This window comes from Austrofundulus limnaeus, unplaced genomic scaffold, assembly GCF_001266775.1.
Source record: "Austrofundulus limnaeus strain Quisiro unplaced genomic scaffold, Austrofundulus_limnaeus-1.0 Scaffold99, whole genome shotgun sequence".
Taxonomy (NCBI): domain Eukaryota; kingdom Metazoa; phylum Chordata; class Actinopteri; order Cyprinodontiformes; family Rivulidae; genus Austrofundulus; species Austrofundulus limnaeus.
In genome coordinates this window covers 308558-323470 of record NW_013952501.1, presented here as the reverse complement: position 1 = coordinate 323470, position 14913 = coordinate 308558, and the positions used below count along the sequence as shown (strand labels likewise).

The following is a 14913-nucleotide window of genomic DNA, read 5'->3' as shown; positions in this document are numbered from 1 at the left end:
ACCTGCTTGAATGGTTATCACCTGGCATCAAAGGTAGAAGGGTAATAAAGTTTGTGTGTCTGTTTATTTGTCTTTAGCATTAGCAGGAACCTCATAAAGGAAATGAAATTGCATCTGTGCTCAGAGAGGGCTCTCTCATTAAATGTGTCTGACGTGTTGTGAATAAGTGATTCCGTTTAAGTGAGAAGTTGTTTTCTGTAAAGAGTTGTTACCTGTTATTTAACCTTTCTTTTAAAAAAAATGTTGAAGTTGTCACTGTGCATGTGTGACCTCAGTTGTCTGAGATCATGGAGTCATGGCTTGTTAAAGGAACAGCTGCAGCAGATGCTCCCAGTTCAGGACAGCTGCATGGTTTTGCTCCGAGACCTATTCGATCATACAGAASAATGACATTTTGTGTAGTCACATAATTGTGGTCATTGTTGCTCTTTTATTTAAGATTTGTTTTAACAAAGTTTMTATTTATTGATTATGTACAGTAGTGATAGAAAAGTCGGTACCACTTTGTAATAACTACACTTTTTTATCRTAATCATTAATAAATGGTTAGTTAACCTTGAAACCATTGTTAATTAAAGATGATTAATACTTAATAAGCCATAAATTAACACATTCATTAATGCTTTACTCTTATAAATGAAATATTAAGTATGTTGTTTTGAAAGAAATTAGCTTTTATGCATTAATAAATGTGTTAATTTATAGCTTATTACATATTAATCATCCTTAACTGAGTATATTTTCAAGGTTAACTAACCACTTATTAATGATTAAGTAGAAATGAATAAGCTGTAGTTATAAAGGGCTAAGGAAAAGTCTAACTGCTTCTTTAACTTTGTGCCTCGCCTCGTTAAAGGGGTTGTTTACGAGTTTTATTTAATCAGCTTTGTTTTGCACTGTAACGTTAATTCTTTTCATGTGTTATCGCCTCCTAGATGTCTGGAGTGAGCAGACCTTCCAGACTGATCCTGACCTGCCTCCAGGATGGAAGAAGATCACAGACATGGCTGGAATCTACTACTGGCACATTCCTACAGGCACCACCCAGTGGGAGCGGCCTTCCAGCCGTCCACCTGGTCAGACCGAGACCCCGCCCCCGGGCGATCACACGGCCTCAACTCCACCTAAACGCTCGCTGGGCTTCCTCAGCCCCTCACCCACTCCTGACCACGAGGTYAGYGACACAGAATCAAACTCCTGCTCTTGTTTGGTGAACTTTTGCTGGCCTTRGATTCTYATTCTTCTGTTTGCAYCAGCAGTTTTTGTGCAAAAATAGATTTGCATACTGATTAGCACTTTTAGGTCAGATTAGCGTTTGCAGAACATTTAATTATACAATGGGGCATTTCTGTAATCTGTTAAGAGCCCATATGTTGAATGTTATGAAAATGTTTTTGTGATTGCTGGATCAAAATGTTCTGCTCATTAAAACACCTTAGAACACAGAAGCGTGTGTTTTCTTTAAAAAATGAAGAAATAGAGTAAGTTGCATACCTAGCTAGAAATACAGTATGTATTATTCTACAACAATTTATGAAAATAACTTTCATGTCTGTGTGCTTATYTGCAAATAGTCGTGCCAAGCGGAGATCTTCTTCAGGGCTTCAACTCGCTCAGGAAGCACCACCTCTGACAGCTCAGTGGAGCCTCTCTCCTCCCAGGAGCCCACCTTCTCCACGTGTGGATTTGTCAACAGCTGCTACTTTGTAAGCTGGAACAAAGGAGCTTTTTTTGTTATTTATTTATTTTTTTATTTGAGCACATTTTAAAGGGGAGGTATTATGAAAAAAAACTTTATTTAGCTTTAACTTATGTCATTCCCTCATTAAAAAAATCAATCATGCCTAAATGCTTGTTGGTGTAAACCACAGCCCTCCCCAGAAGCGTTTTTGTGAAGACATGCTGAAGTGGGAGTGTTGGATACGGTAGGAAGTTCTTAAAGAGACAGAGGCCAATTTCAAGCCAATTAGCTATGATGCTAAGTCAAATTGATTTTTGATATAAGCAGCTTTTTCATATCAACTGAAGGTAACATAGTTTTTTGATTGTAGTATAGAATTGAACTATGTGCCTGGAAAATACACAATACCCCTGCTTTAAAGAATATATTTTGAGTATATCAAAATATTTAGTTTTTGCATTCTTCTGTATTCCTGATTGAGGCTGGCATATCAGTAAAACAAAGCATTAAAGAACAAGTGCAAAGACGAGAGAACCATCAGTACTGAAGTTTGTACAGAATAAGACGATGCAAGAACCATCAGTCAGTCAATCACAGGGAATGAAGGATTAAAGTGAAGAGTGGAAGATAGAGAGCAGCAGTGTGCAGATAAAACATTGATTCAGTGAAAATAGACCGATGTTGATGGATGGACGGATTTGCTGGAATAAGACTCTGGCATATCTGTTTCTGGTGACCGACCTCCACGCTGAGTATCAGCAAATTGACAGGGAGATTAACACTTAATTCTTTCATTTGATTTCCAAATCTCAATACAGAGATAGGGAATGCAATAGATCTAATTCCTCTAATGTCTTTTATCTCCCCGTTTCTCTGTCCAGCCTCGTTCCACGTCTTTGCAGGGGATTCCTGATCCGGAAAGTTGCTCTAAGCAGCAGGACGATGAAGACAAGGTGGGATACTCAATCATTACTCCTTTTTTTTATTTAGGATATGTTTGTAGAGCAAATAGCCAAAGAGTCCTTTTTTAAATTGTTATTTTTTTTCTCCACGCTTTCACTTTATAACCAATATATTTGGCTAGTTTGCACCTTATTACCACATTTGTTTGAGTGTGGAGAAAGCTGGTTGGTTAACGACCTTGTTTTGTCCTTCTTCCCCTTTCGACCCAACATTATCTGTGTTGTGTGTTTTAACGCCGTATGTAGAAACAGGTGTGGAGTGAATATGGCGGAAAAATTGATAGTGAAGTGTGGAAGGCAAGTATTATTCTCTCAGTGGCAACGAGTCTCCGTCTAACCTCACCCACTCTTGTTTATGCGTAACTTGCCTTTAAATCACTGCTCGGGAGAAAGCATGTGTGGCTGATGCTCCATCATTAATGTTACTGCATTTCCTTCAGCATTTTACGATGCCTAATATGCAAGAGTGTTTGTTCTGTGGCTGCGGCAACATTTTTAGCATTTTTTTAAAATTTGTATGGAAAATATTTTTCTTTTTTTCTCACTCTAATTGCACAGATATGAATGTGTTTGCACACAAAAAAATGTGCGTGTGTAACTAATATGTGTTAACATTCTTTTTCTTTATGTAGCATGTCCTGCTATACGGTTCATAATATACCACCACAGCCATTTCTCCATCCAGCAAGGACATTCCGCCCACGCTTGGATGCATGCTAATACACACCGTGTAGCATCTAATTATTTACTTTTGGGTTTTTGCGAAGCTGGTATCTTTTAGCTTTGCCTCTTGCATTGTAACCCATGAATTTTAGATGGTCACACATGGTGTTTTTAGCCACAATCTAAGCTGGAACTCAAATATAAAATCATTAACATTATTATGAAAGCATGTTTTTTTGTTTATGTTTGAGGTGTTGTGTTTCCTACACTGTGGAAGTAATCCAGTGAAGCTCTCCTGTATTTGGAAATGGAAATCTGGAAATAATTAAAAACCAATAAGTTACCACACAATATATCACAGATCTATTACAGGAGCATCTTAAAGGTGGAACGCTAAGTTTGACAGGTTTATTCTGATGCACCCTGACTGTGTCACCTGTGTGTTTAGGACCTGCAGGCAGCCACGGTGAACCCTGACCCCAGTCTGAAGGAGTTTGAGGGCGCCACACTTCGATATGCATCTCTCAAATTAAGGTGAAACATTTGTGATTTCAGTAAAGTAATTCAGTCATTAAACACTTACTGTATATTTGATATTTCAGCTGTGTTTCCTTCCATCATGTGTACTTTTCTAGGTGACRAAGAATTTACACAAATATTTATCTTGTTAGTTTTTTAAGTTTTTATGCTATATGGAAATGTGGCTGATTTTAATATAGATAAACTTACAGAGAAGATGAGTATTTTTCACAAAGCAGCTATTTTCATCATTAATAARGGGATATTCTCATACTGCTGTATGAATATTTTAATTTATTTAAAAATGAACATTTTCCAGGAACCGTCCAGCTGTGGAGGAAAACGAGTCCAGCAGCGTCAACTGTGACTCTGAGTCCAAAGTAAGATCTCTTTATTTTCATCACAGCTTCATTTAATAATGAATGTTCTAAATGTTTTTGTTTTGGTTTGGTTTTTTTATCACACAATCAAAATGAACACTGCTTTGTTGTGTGTTAACAAGTTTTGTTGCTGTATGGTTTCAAACTTTAGAGTTGCTTTAAAAAAAGTCGTCTTGTGTTTCTTCACGTCACTCTGATCACTGTGTTGAGGCTGACGGACCTTTTTGTTTGTGAAATAATATCTTTTTTACATATCTTGTCCAATATTTTCCAGAAACAGTGCCGACAACAATAATCATTGGGTCTCATGCAAGAACCGTTCATACAAACAGATTTGTCCTTAAGTTGTGCGTACGACTGATTTTAGGAGAACTTATCGATATGAACAAAATTTACAAGTGGTGCAGACCTGTTGTGTATTTTACGTGCACTCAGTCTGCTGTTATCCAGACTGATTTTCTTCACTAATAACTTTTGATTTCATTAGTTTGAAGATATTTTGAGTTGAAAATAAATCACACTTTATAAATATGTTGACAATAGGCTATTGTGTTTGAATTGGAATTATAATTTTAAATGTAAATTATTAAATTATATAGTTAGGATATTAATGTAGCCTAATTATATAATTTAATTTGGCTATTAATGCTATTGTATAACACTAGAATAAAAACTTCAAGATCTCAAACTACAAATCAACTTAAATTATGCATTAATTGAAATGGCAAGACTTTTTAAAAGCCATTTTCATATCAAACTTTTCTTCTTTATTTAAGTGAATCATGTCYARCCCTCTAGATGTTTACCTGTGACCCTCAAAAATCGGGTGTCATTTTTGCAAAACATCCTTATTGCTCACAGYGGGTGGGGGTTGCTGGCAGAKTGTCAGCAGCAGAGATAACAGTGCAAAGCAAGACAGGGAATGTGGATAACTTGTTTCTAGCGGCAGAACCATTTGAGTACTGTTTGGAAGATGGTTATTTTATTTGATATTTATGTCACCCGTGGGTCGTACATTTACTGCAGCCATTATTTCTTCTCATTCCTTGGCTTTAGCAGGTCCTTTAATTCCACAGCTGACGCTGCTAAAAATGACAGATTTTCTTTTCTGGATCTCTGAGAGCAGGACTTCGATCTCTGAACTTGTGAAGTCCTTTATGCAGATTTTTATTATTATTTTTTTGTCATTTTCATGAATGAACTCTACCTGGTATGTGGGGCAGGATGAGTAGCCTTATATGGTATTATCAGGGTGGTAAAAATGCTAATTTCCTCTCGCGTGCACGAGCACCTGAATACATACAGGAGGCATTTATCATGTTTACGCTGCTCATTTACACACTTTTCCTGAAGATAAAAGTATTTGCTGAATCTGARGAGGCATGTTCGTACGAACCCTTCATACAAAAAAAAAAGAAATAAAAATTTAGGATTAGAATATTCTTGCATGAGGCCCAACGTTCTTGCCAAATCCTGACATCTTGCCTTGCAGTAATGAATTGATGTGCTCCGTTTGGATGAAGGCAGTATTTTATGTTGAWCATCTCAGGTCTTTTAGCTAAATGATGCCACCCAGTGATGAACTGAAGGAGTACAGATTGTTGTTGTATTTGARCAAGTCAAGTACATACATACAACAAACAGCTGAATTAAAATTGTGCATCCATCCTGTCCAGTATAGATGCACAGCATAAAATTAAAACGCGCTAAAAACATTAYTTTTAATTTAAAACAAACATATAATGACCTTTAAATAATCTGTTAAAATGTTTAATCTGTTAAAAGATGAGAAATGGTAAAATAGGRATTGTCTAGGTGAGTGTTGCTTAGTATTAAGTAGCCTTACCAGTGAAGTTAAACGGTTGCGTATTCTTTTAGGGTTTGATTTAATGGTGCAAGAGCTGTAGCCACTTGGCAAAAGTCTGAACAGCTTCTTGGCAGGACGAGGGGGATCTCTCACATTACCGAGGCCCTATAAGCATCTTTTTTTAATTTAAACTGTACCCAATAAGGGGAGTGGGAACCCAGTGACTCTCGCGGCCAATTATTCATTTATTAATGAGACTTTAAAAGCCTTCAAAGCCAAGAAACAAATGAGACATATAAAGTTTTTAACTGGTCACGTAGTAAAACTTGTACCCGTTAAAGCCATCTGCCTGCGAACGATCAAGTGTAAAATATACATTTTACATTTTCCTGCACGATCCAGTTTCACTGCGCTCTGCTTCGACCCACTGGAGATTTCAGCAACACTAAAACACYCTCAGTTCGGCTGGATCACTGGACGGTGTGACAGGTTGATTGCAGCTCAACTTGATCATGTGATGCTGACTCAGCAGGTTGAAAGTCACAAATCTCAACAACTATGACATTGTGCCTAAAAGCAGACCCACACAACCCTCCAGTCGGGCCTTTTGGACTGGTAGCACTCTAAAATATTAATAATAGGAAATAACTCCTGGTAGTTTTGAGATGGAAGATTGTTTTTCATGTTTCTGYGGGCATTTGCTACTGAATTCACATTTACTGCATAAATACGGCGACATCAAACTGTCCTGTCACTGCTTGTGTGATTTACTTACTTGTTACRTGTCCCTCCACATCTGAGACCTATATTTTGTGCTCAACAGATTAAATAAATCKTGTCAAGATGACAAGTTTTATCTGTTCTTATTTATAAAGTAAATATTATGAATATCACTTCTTGTGAATTTGTTCAGAAGGTTTTTTTTAATAAACCAAAACAAAACCGTCTTGCTATTCAGATGTTTGGCAGTAAAAAAAAAGCCTCATATCTATCAGAGTTTTATAATAAAATAAAAACCATGTGGTTGATTAAATTAAATTTTAGATCCAGCCTTATATCTTATACTTTATCAGTTTTATTTATTTACTTTAAAGAGTGACAGYCCCATGCTCTGAGGGAGTTTTTAAATCTGAGAAGRGGATTGGGTTTTCTGCACATTATTCGGGCTGTCAATTTTTTGAACCCTTTCTTACACTTGGTTTCCAGAACGTCGAACGTTTCTAAAAACTGAAGGGTTTTTCCTCTCAGTGTTTTGCAGTGCGCTCTTTGGGTTGGGTAGAGATGGCCGAGGAGGACCTGGCTCCCGGAAAGAGCAGCGTCGCTGTCAATAATTGCATCCGACAACTCTCCTACTGCAAAAACGACATCCGAGACACTGTCGGCATCTGGGGCGAGGTGAGGAAGATGTTGTAAAATTGTTTTTGTTTACAGTACCCGATGAGCTTGAAACAAAAACAGATATTTGAAGCAAAAGAAAAGGTTTTTGAGAGAAGGTATCCATGTAGAAAAGACGGCAGCGTGTGTGATGAGAGGAAAGAGGAAAGTGGAGCATCATTATAAAGTCTTTCCCTCTCTGTGCTGTGGGTTTGCCTAATGTGAACTGACAGGACACAGAAAGGAAAAAGCTTCACCCCTCTATTAAAATCCTGTCTTTTCTTCCTCCCACCTGTTTTAGGGTTTGATTATTTATTTAGAAGCCTACCAGGCCAAGGAGCATCATACGRTTTCACAAACCACATGTGAAAACGATGCAGTATTTTACCCAAGAGCTCTTTTTATATTTTACCTAAAGCTGTTAGAAATGAAAATGAATGTACTTTTTGTTGTAATGTCTGAAGGATGTGTGTCTTTGTGTGTGCTTGTCTCAAGGGGAAGGACATGTACCTGGTGTTGGAGAATAACATGTTGAACCTGGTTGACCCCATGGACCGCAGTGTGCTTCATTCTCAACCCATTGCAAGCATCCGAGTGTGGGGCGTTGGCCGGGACAACGGCAGGTTAGTGGTGCTGGTGACTTCAACGTCTTTATTTATATCTTTTAGGGATTTTAGTGATGTTAGCATTAGCTTCYAGGTCCGTAGTCCATTGTTGTTTGGCTTCTTTCATACACTGGCAAAGCAAGTAGGTGGCCCTGTAGACAGATGGTGTCATGACAGGAGGAAGTGATGACTGATGAAGAAGAGAAAAAGATACAATCATGGGAGTTTATGGGGGAGAAAAATAAACTGGAGTTTCTCATTCACCAACTCACCGTCTATTCCTTGCTTTTCACCTCTGCTTAGCTCTCTGCAGCAGGTTTCACCGAAAGGTTAAAACCTTTGAATAATCGATGTGGTGTTACCGCTTGGTGACCACTAGAAGGAGCTGTACACCACTGATCAGACAAGACAAATCTCCAATATGGGTCATCACGCACAGCGGGGGCGATGTGGACCCAAACGACTKGCGATCGCTGCACAATCTGAGCTCACGCATGTACCTGCGCGTGACCAGAAGTTCACTGTGTTAAATGCAWAAAAACAAAGCTAGGATCATCCTGTCAGGTGGAATAAATGCACCTTTTTTTATTCACTTGTCCACAAGGTAGGAGTGTTGAAGCTGAGGAATAGCTTAGCTGCAGCAAAAGAAGGAGGGGATGAGAGAGGGAGAGAGAGGTGCGGGGATGCAGCTGCCAGAGGGGGAGGCATGGTTAGTTCTGAAAGGGTGTGGAGCAGACAGGTTAAAGAGAGCGAGAGTGCAGTATCACCGGGATCTGATGGAGTGAGCATCTAAAAGACACTCCCATTATCAGGAAGACAGAGGAGCGGACCGCTGTGAGTAGACTTGAAATCTTTTTTTTTTGTTCTTTTGTTTGATCAGAAAGTAAAAAGGTGCCTCTGGATAAAAAGGGGGCTTGCCAGCAGGGAGAATTTCTAAACAGCAGCAGTGTTCTCTCTCTCTCTCTGTCTGTTTTAATGTTATTTGATGTGTGCATGTTGTGATTTTAAAGATCATTCATGTGAAGTGAAAAAAAAATGTTTGTTTGTTTGTTGCTACCTGGCTGACTAAAAGGCTGTTTTAGGATAAATAAGTTGTGGTTATTTGAATGTCTTGTGTTTCAAAATAAAAGAAGAGAAGCTTTATTTTTCGTCTTTCTTTGCGCTCGAATGATCGATTTTATATTTGTAGTAGCAAATGTGCAGCTCGCTCCTTCCATGGATTGAAGTGAAGGTAGTGAGTGGTGCAGGGATTTTCCCCTCTGTTGCACACCGACACCCCGGTGAAGGGGCTGTAGCCGTCTTGTCAGCGCACAAGCAGCCGTGAAACTTATCATCGCCCTGAGATTACAGGTCCCCGCAGCAGCCGTGACATTTTCAGCAGGTTGGCGTGATAACATTATGCACAAATAAAGATATCACTCRCAGTTTCACACCGTTCTTCTCTTATTCCTTTTGTCTGTCCCTATCTTCATGACACCTTGTACCATTAGACCCTCCTCTTATGCCTTTCAGGGTATCTGAAACCCGTGCAGTTAATTAAACCCAACAGAGCTCAACTCTCTCTTCTTTCCTCTTTATCTTTGGAACTCACTGATTTATTTATTTTTTTGTGTTTCAGCTCAAAGTTAATTATGTGTTTTAAAAAAAAAACCCGCTGAGATCTGAGCTACAGCCACTTCAACCCATGCATACATTTACTTTGTAACACTGCTACAGTAACTTATTTTATTTTTATTTTTATCTTATTTTATTTTACAGTAACTTATTTTAATCTGAAGTGGTATATAGGGTGCAGAGATGAGAAGTGAATGTGTCACTAAGGTTTAATTATAAATGTGTGTGAGTGGGTGTCCTTGCAGCTCGAGCCTCTCGTCCCTCTGCAGGGGGGCAGCAGGATTTTTTTTCTTTTTTTTTTCCTCTCTACTAACTGTCGTCCCTTTCTTCCCATGCTTCCTTGGATACAGAGAGAGGTAAACGCATTCCTTCAACCCGTCAGCTGTCCTCCTGCAGTATCTCTCTATCATCTCTGCCATTTCCTATTGTTTCATTTCCTCTGCTCTTGTTTTTTTTTTTTTATCATCCCCTGAGCTGTTCTTAATGCTCTGGATGATTTCGCTCTCATGTACAGAAATGTAGGAAATGAATGGGACACACACATTTCAGCACTCCCGCACAGACGAGCTGGAATGTGTTCAGGAAATTGTCCCGTCGAGTGTTTGGTCTCGTTTGACCCCTTAGACGTGTGTTTCTGTAGAGCAGCACATTGACGCCTGAAGGAAGTTTTTTGTTTCTAAACGTTATAAATCGTAACTATCTGTGCTGCTTCTGTTTAATTTTGTGCAGCAGTTTCTCTTTAGCGTTCTGCATCTTTATTTTTTCTTTGTTCATTTTCAGTTTCAGCTCCGGTAGGCTCAGAAGAGAGTCCTTACATGCTGTCACTCTATTCTTGCGTCACACTGCTGTATTGATCTCTGGGGTCCATTGGCTTTGTGTGTGTGTGGGTTTGTGTTTTGTGTGTACATTAGTCACTTGGTTATTATTATTTTTAAAGCATCATTAAAATTTAACAGATACAAACACCCACATTTTAGCTAAACAAGTTRAACATCTCTCTTTTTTTCTTTCTATTATTAGTGTTCAAATCTCTATTTTGTGTTTGTTTTCAGGGATTTTGCGTATGTGGCACGAGATAAAAACACCAGAATCCTGAAATGTCATGTGTTCCGCTGTGACACACCAGCCAAAGCCATCGCCACGAGCCTGCATGAGATCTGCTCCCGGGTGAGTAGTTTGAGACCAGTGCTGTTTCAGATACGTTTAAAAACATTTAAATGACTTCCAGCTGCAATGATGCACTCGCTTTGAACTGAAGCAGAAATCGCGGGCRGCTTCTCCTCGCACAAGATCTGGTGTCGCTCCCAGTGAAAACTCGGTTTGTGTGAATGTTTCACTTTCGTCTTKTCGTCCTTTAAAGAAACTTGGCGTCGAGAAAAGCTGCTGTAAAATTAAACAAGAAAAACAGAAACAAATATTTACCTTTTAATGGTCTTACGTCACGCCTTGAAGTCGTGTCGCCTGAGAAATAAAATATTCACATGCTGAAACATTCTGAAACGAGCAGCTTCTCTTGTGTTTTCCCTCATTTTTTTTTTCCATTCCACAGTCCTTTTTAATATTTGTACAAAGTGTCTGAAGTCCTTAGTGTCATTTCCCCCAAACACATTGAGCTTTTTCTGCACCTCATGTTCAGTCTCGTATCGACACATAACCAGTATWCAGASCATGGAGATTTTATTGTTTCTACTCTGAATTCTTTCCCTGTCTTCCAATAAAACTCAYTCTTAGATTTAGACTTTGAAAATACATTTGTAATAGTTCAGTCATTTATAAGGTCTTGTAACTGCGCGCTGATCTTTGTTCTAAGTGGAGTCGAGAAGTTGCCACAGGTCTACCTTCATTTGCAGCCGAGCTTTAACYCTGAGTCATCATTTTTCACGCTTGTTAAAAAGAAATTTCAAACTAAGWAAAAGTGGAAGACTGTTGGGTGTAGATTAATTATCACAAATTCTSATTAAGAACTCGTACAATTTGGTGTTTGTAGGCATGTGAGAAAAAAAGTGTGATACATTTGTTTCAGTCACTTTTGCTTTTGTCTGTAAGTTTTTTTTAAGGATGGTGCGATGTGTTTAATTGTTTGTAGTTGTGTGTGTGTGTGTAATGGGTGAGCAGCATGATGTAATCAACAGTGTAGCTGCTCTTTGCCTCTTTTATAATTGTTTTRATCAGCCTTTCATTTCCCCCCATCTTTCTGCACCTCCACACATTTTTCCTGTTTGTCTCTTCGCTCTCCTTCTCCCCCCTGTGTGTGTGCGTGCGTGCCATGTTTCAAAAATACTGTTTTTTTTTCCTTCAGATAATGACAGAGCGAAAGAATGCCAAAGCCATGGCAGGAGGCTCTCTGCAGGACAGGATGCAGGCAGGACTAGATCTCCCTTTACAAGGTAGACTTCGTACCGTACTCTGTGTGAACGTGCGTGCAGAAAGGCAGCTTCAAATATTAAATGCATGTTAGTTATCATGTCTGTGGCAATCTGAGTGCATTCAGAACTTAAATTATAAAGAAAAACCTGTTTTCAGCACAACAACCAGTGTTTGTGCTTCAATATAATGGCAAATTAGAAACAGGAGCATGTCGTTTGAAAATAAATGAACGCAATTTATTTTCACAATCACTTTTGCGTTTTGTGTGTTTGGGAATTGGGGGGAAAAAACACTTAAAACAAACCAACATGATGCCATTAAAACAAATTCCTTTCAGCATCACCTGTGCTTTAGCACAAAATCTGCAGCACGATTCTACTCATAAATTCTGGTTTACAGATCGGAGGAAAACAGTTCAGTGTTGTAATGCTCTTTATCTGACTGAGAAACTGTGGAGGGAGATGCTTCCCTCGTTTTCTCTCCTGTTGGTTGTTACTGTCGTCTCAGAGAGAAAACAGTGACTGGTTCTGAGACACAGCCGAGACACATGGTGCACGYATTCTTACAGCTCGGCAGCACAAACAGATGCTCTGACTGCCTCTGCCGAAATGAATAAAAGTGACAAGTGTCCTAAAGTGGAGAGGCTGGAGGTGAAATGTGTTCATGAGTCGGACACATTGTCTGTCATTCTAAGCAACATCAATAATTATTTGTCATACTTATCTAAAAGAAGGGTTATGGTAAGTTTTATCTTTTCAAAAATGTATTAAAAGAAATTCTTTAGAAAAGAAAGAATAATTACGAAATGACTAAAGATAATGGATGAATAGATGAGATTTAATTAACATTAATAACCCAGTGGATTCAAATATACTTTTTTAACACTAAAGTATTATTTAAATACGAAGTAGGGCAATAATATGTACAATATTTGAAATTTGGCATATACAGTATCATTAATTTAGAGGGTTGGCATCATTTATTTGCTACTAAGATGAAAAAGATGACATTGTGCATCTTATCTTATGTTTTTTTTAATTAGTAGAGTGTCTGAAGATATTTTTGGTGCAGTTTGGTGCCAGTTTAGGAAATATTGACAGAACAGTTGGAGAAAGTGCATGACCAAAATTCAAAATAAGCTCAAATTTTGACAATTTTTTGCCCTTTTTGTGGATGCCAGCTGTAAATGGCTTCATAAGTTCAATATTAGTTACCTGGATTTAATTAAGCAATCAGTTTTTAACACTTTGGTACCAAAAAAACATGTGACGCAAAAGATCTGGCGATTATGGTCAGATATTACATAGACATAGTCAAAGCCATGATGTTTAGCGTTAATCTTGAATTCTGACTTTGTGTCCYGGAGAAATTTAGTAAGAAATYGGTTTTTTATACCTGTAAGYGATGTACTTTAATGGGGTACCATCAAAATTGCTGGTACTTTTTATGCAGATAAACATGGTACATCTCTTGGACTAAATGCATTAAWCTGCTGATCAAAAGGTCTGTTGCACTGTTAGACACCCTGACTAGTAAAGTTGTGACATTAAAGTACAATAGAAGCTATTTATCCATATATTCAGGCGTGTAATGATGTAATTTAATGAACCACAGTGTTGCACAGTGTTATTTGTGACAGGCACTTGTTAAGCATGTTAACTTCCTCTCGGCAGAGTTTCCCACACCAAAGACAGAGCTGGTTCAGAAATTTCAGGTGCTCTACCTCGGTATGATGCCTGTGGCCAGACCAATAGGTCYGTGTAACACACACACGGTTTTAAAATAGGTAATAAGTCATTKATTTGATCTCGATATAACTTATGTTTGATTCTTTTGAACGACACTGCAGGTATGGATATCCTGAACGGAGCCATCGACAGTCTGATTGGTTCCTCTAACAGAGAGGACTGGACCCCGGTGGCTCTGAATGTGGCCGATGCCACAGTGACCATCAGCAAGGAAGAGGTCAGCCAGAGTCCAGCTTTTACACCCAACATGCAACACAGCTAGATCTGGTTATGCTTACAGGCCTGTGTGTGTTTTTGTTTTAAGCAGGTTTGATTTAATCTGATTGATTTATGACTTCCTGTTTTGTGTCGCTGTCCTTGAGAAATAAAGTTTCCAAGCTTTAATTGGAACTTCCAWTAAAGTATTCAGTCTTTGACCCTACAAAGAACTTTTATTTTGGTGTTATTTGTTACTTTTATTGTTAGCAACTTACTTTCTTAAGAAGTTGTTGTGATGTCTTTTTTGRATTAATGTTTTAATAAACTTGCACCTTGGTGCTTTCTGACCAGGATGAAGAGGAAGTGCTTGTGGAGTGCCGCGTCCGTTTCCTGTCGTTCATGGGCGTCGGGCGCGACGTGCACACATTTGCCTTCATCATGGACGCTGGCGGCCATCGTTTTGACTGTCACGTGTTCTGGTGTGAGCCCAACGCTGGGAGTGTATCTGAGGCTGTTCAGGCAGCTTGCATGGTGAGTCGCAACATCAGCTAGAGACGTTCTACCTGAAACTGAAGGTCTTTGACTGTTTGTTAGGTTCAYCGTTTTAGCATTCAGTGATAATTATTAGACGATGTTTTTTTTATTGTTTTTTTATTGTTTTTGACCTCTTCTGTGTTTTTATCTTGCTCTTTGTGATTTTATCCTTGCTTTTCGTGAATTCATTTCTTGTCATCTGTGATTTTATCTCCTGTTTAGCGCTTTGTTTGAAAGCGCTTTATAAATAAAGTTGTTATCATTATTATTGTTGTTGTGATTTTTTTTATTATTGTTATTATTATTAACCTGTTCTGTATCATCATCTTGCTCTTTGTGATTTTATCCTTGCTTTTTGTGAATTCATCTCTTGTCATCTGTAATTTTATCTCCTGTTTAGCGCTTTGTTTGAAAGCGCTTTATAAAGTTGTTGTTGTTATTATTATTATTATTATTATTAT

The 14913-nt window shown here is 38.4% G+C and overlaps 1 protein-coding gene across 6 annotated transcripts in view; it reads left to right on the top strand.

Annotated features, from left to right (window-relative positions):
* The window catches only part of apbb2b (amyloid beta (A4) precursor protein-binding, family B, member 2b), a 42841-nt gene that overhangs the window by 25608 nt on the left and 2320 nt on the right, over nucleotides 1-14913 (top strand). The window contains exons 5-18 of one of the 6 annotated variants that reach the window (XM_014013221.1): nucleotides 936-1174; nucleotides 1575-1706; nucleotides 2563-2634; nucleotides 2896-2940; nucleotides 3755-3840; nucleotides 4145-4205; nucleotides 7261-7407; nucleotides 7882-8009; nucleotides 8661-8666; nucleotides 10658-10772; nucleotides 11905-11992; nucleotides 13646-13726; nucleotides 13822-13937; nucleotides 14270-14449. In XM_014013221.1, coding sequence (XP_013868675.1) covers nucleotides 936-1174; nucleotides 1575-1706; nucleotides 2563-2634; nucleotides 2896-2940; nucleotides 3755-3840; nucleotides 4145-4205; nucleotides 7261-7407; nucleotides 7882-8009; nucleotides 8661-8666; nucleotides 10658-10772; nucleotides 11905-11992; nucleotides 13646-13726; nucleotides 13822-13937; nucleotides 14270-14449 — 1496 coding nt within the window. The other 5 variants (XM_014013219.1, XM_014013223.1, XM_014013220.1 and 2 more) reach the window with 5 other exon arrangements.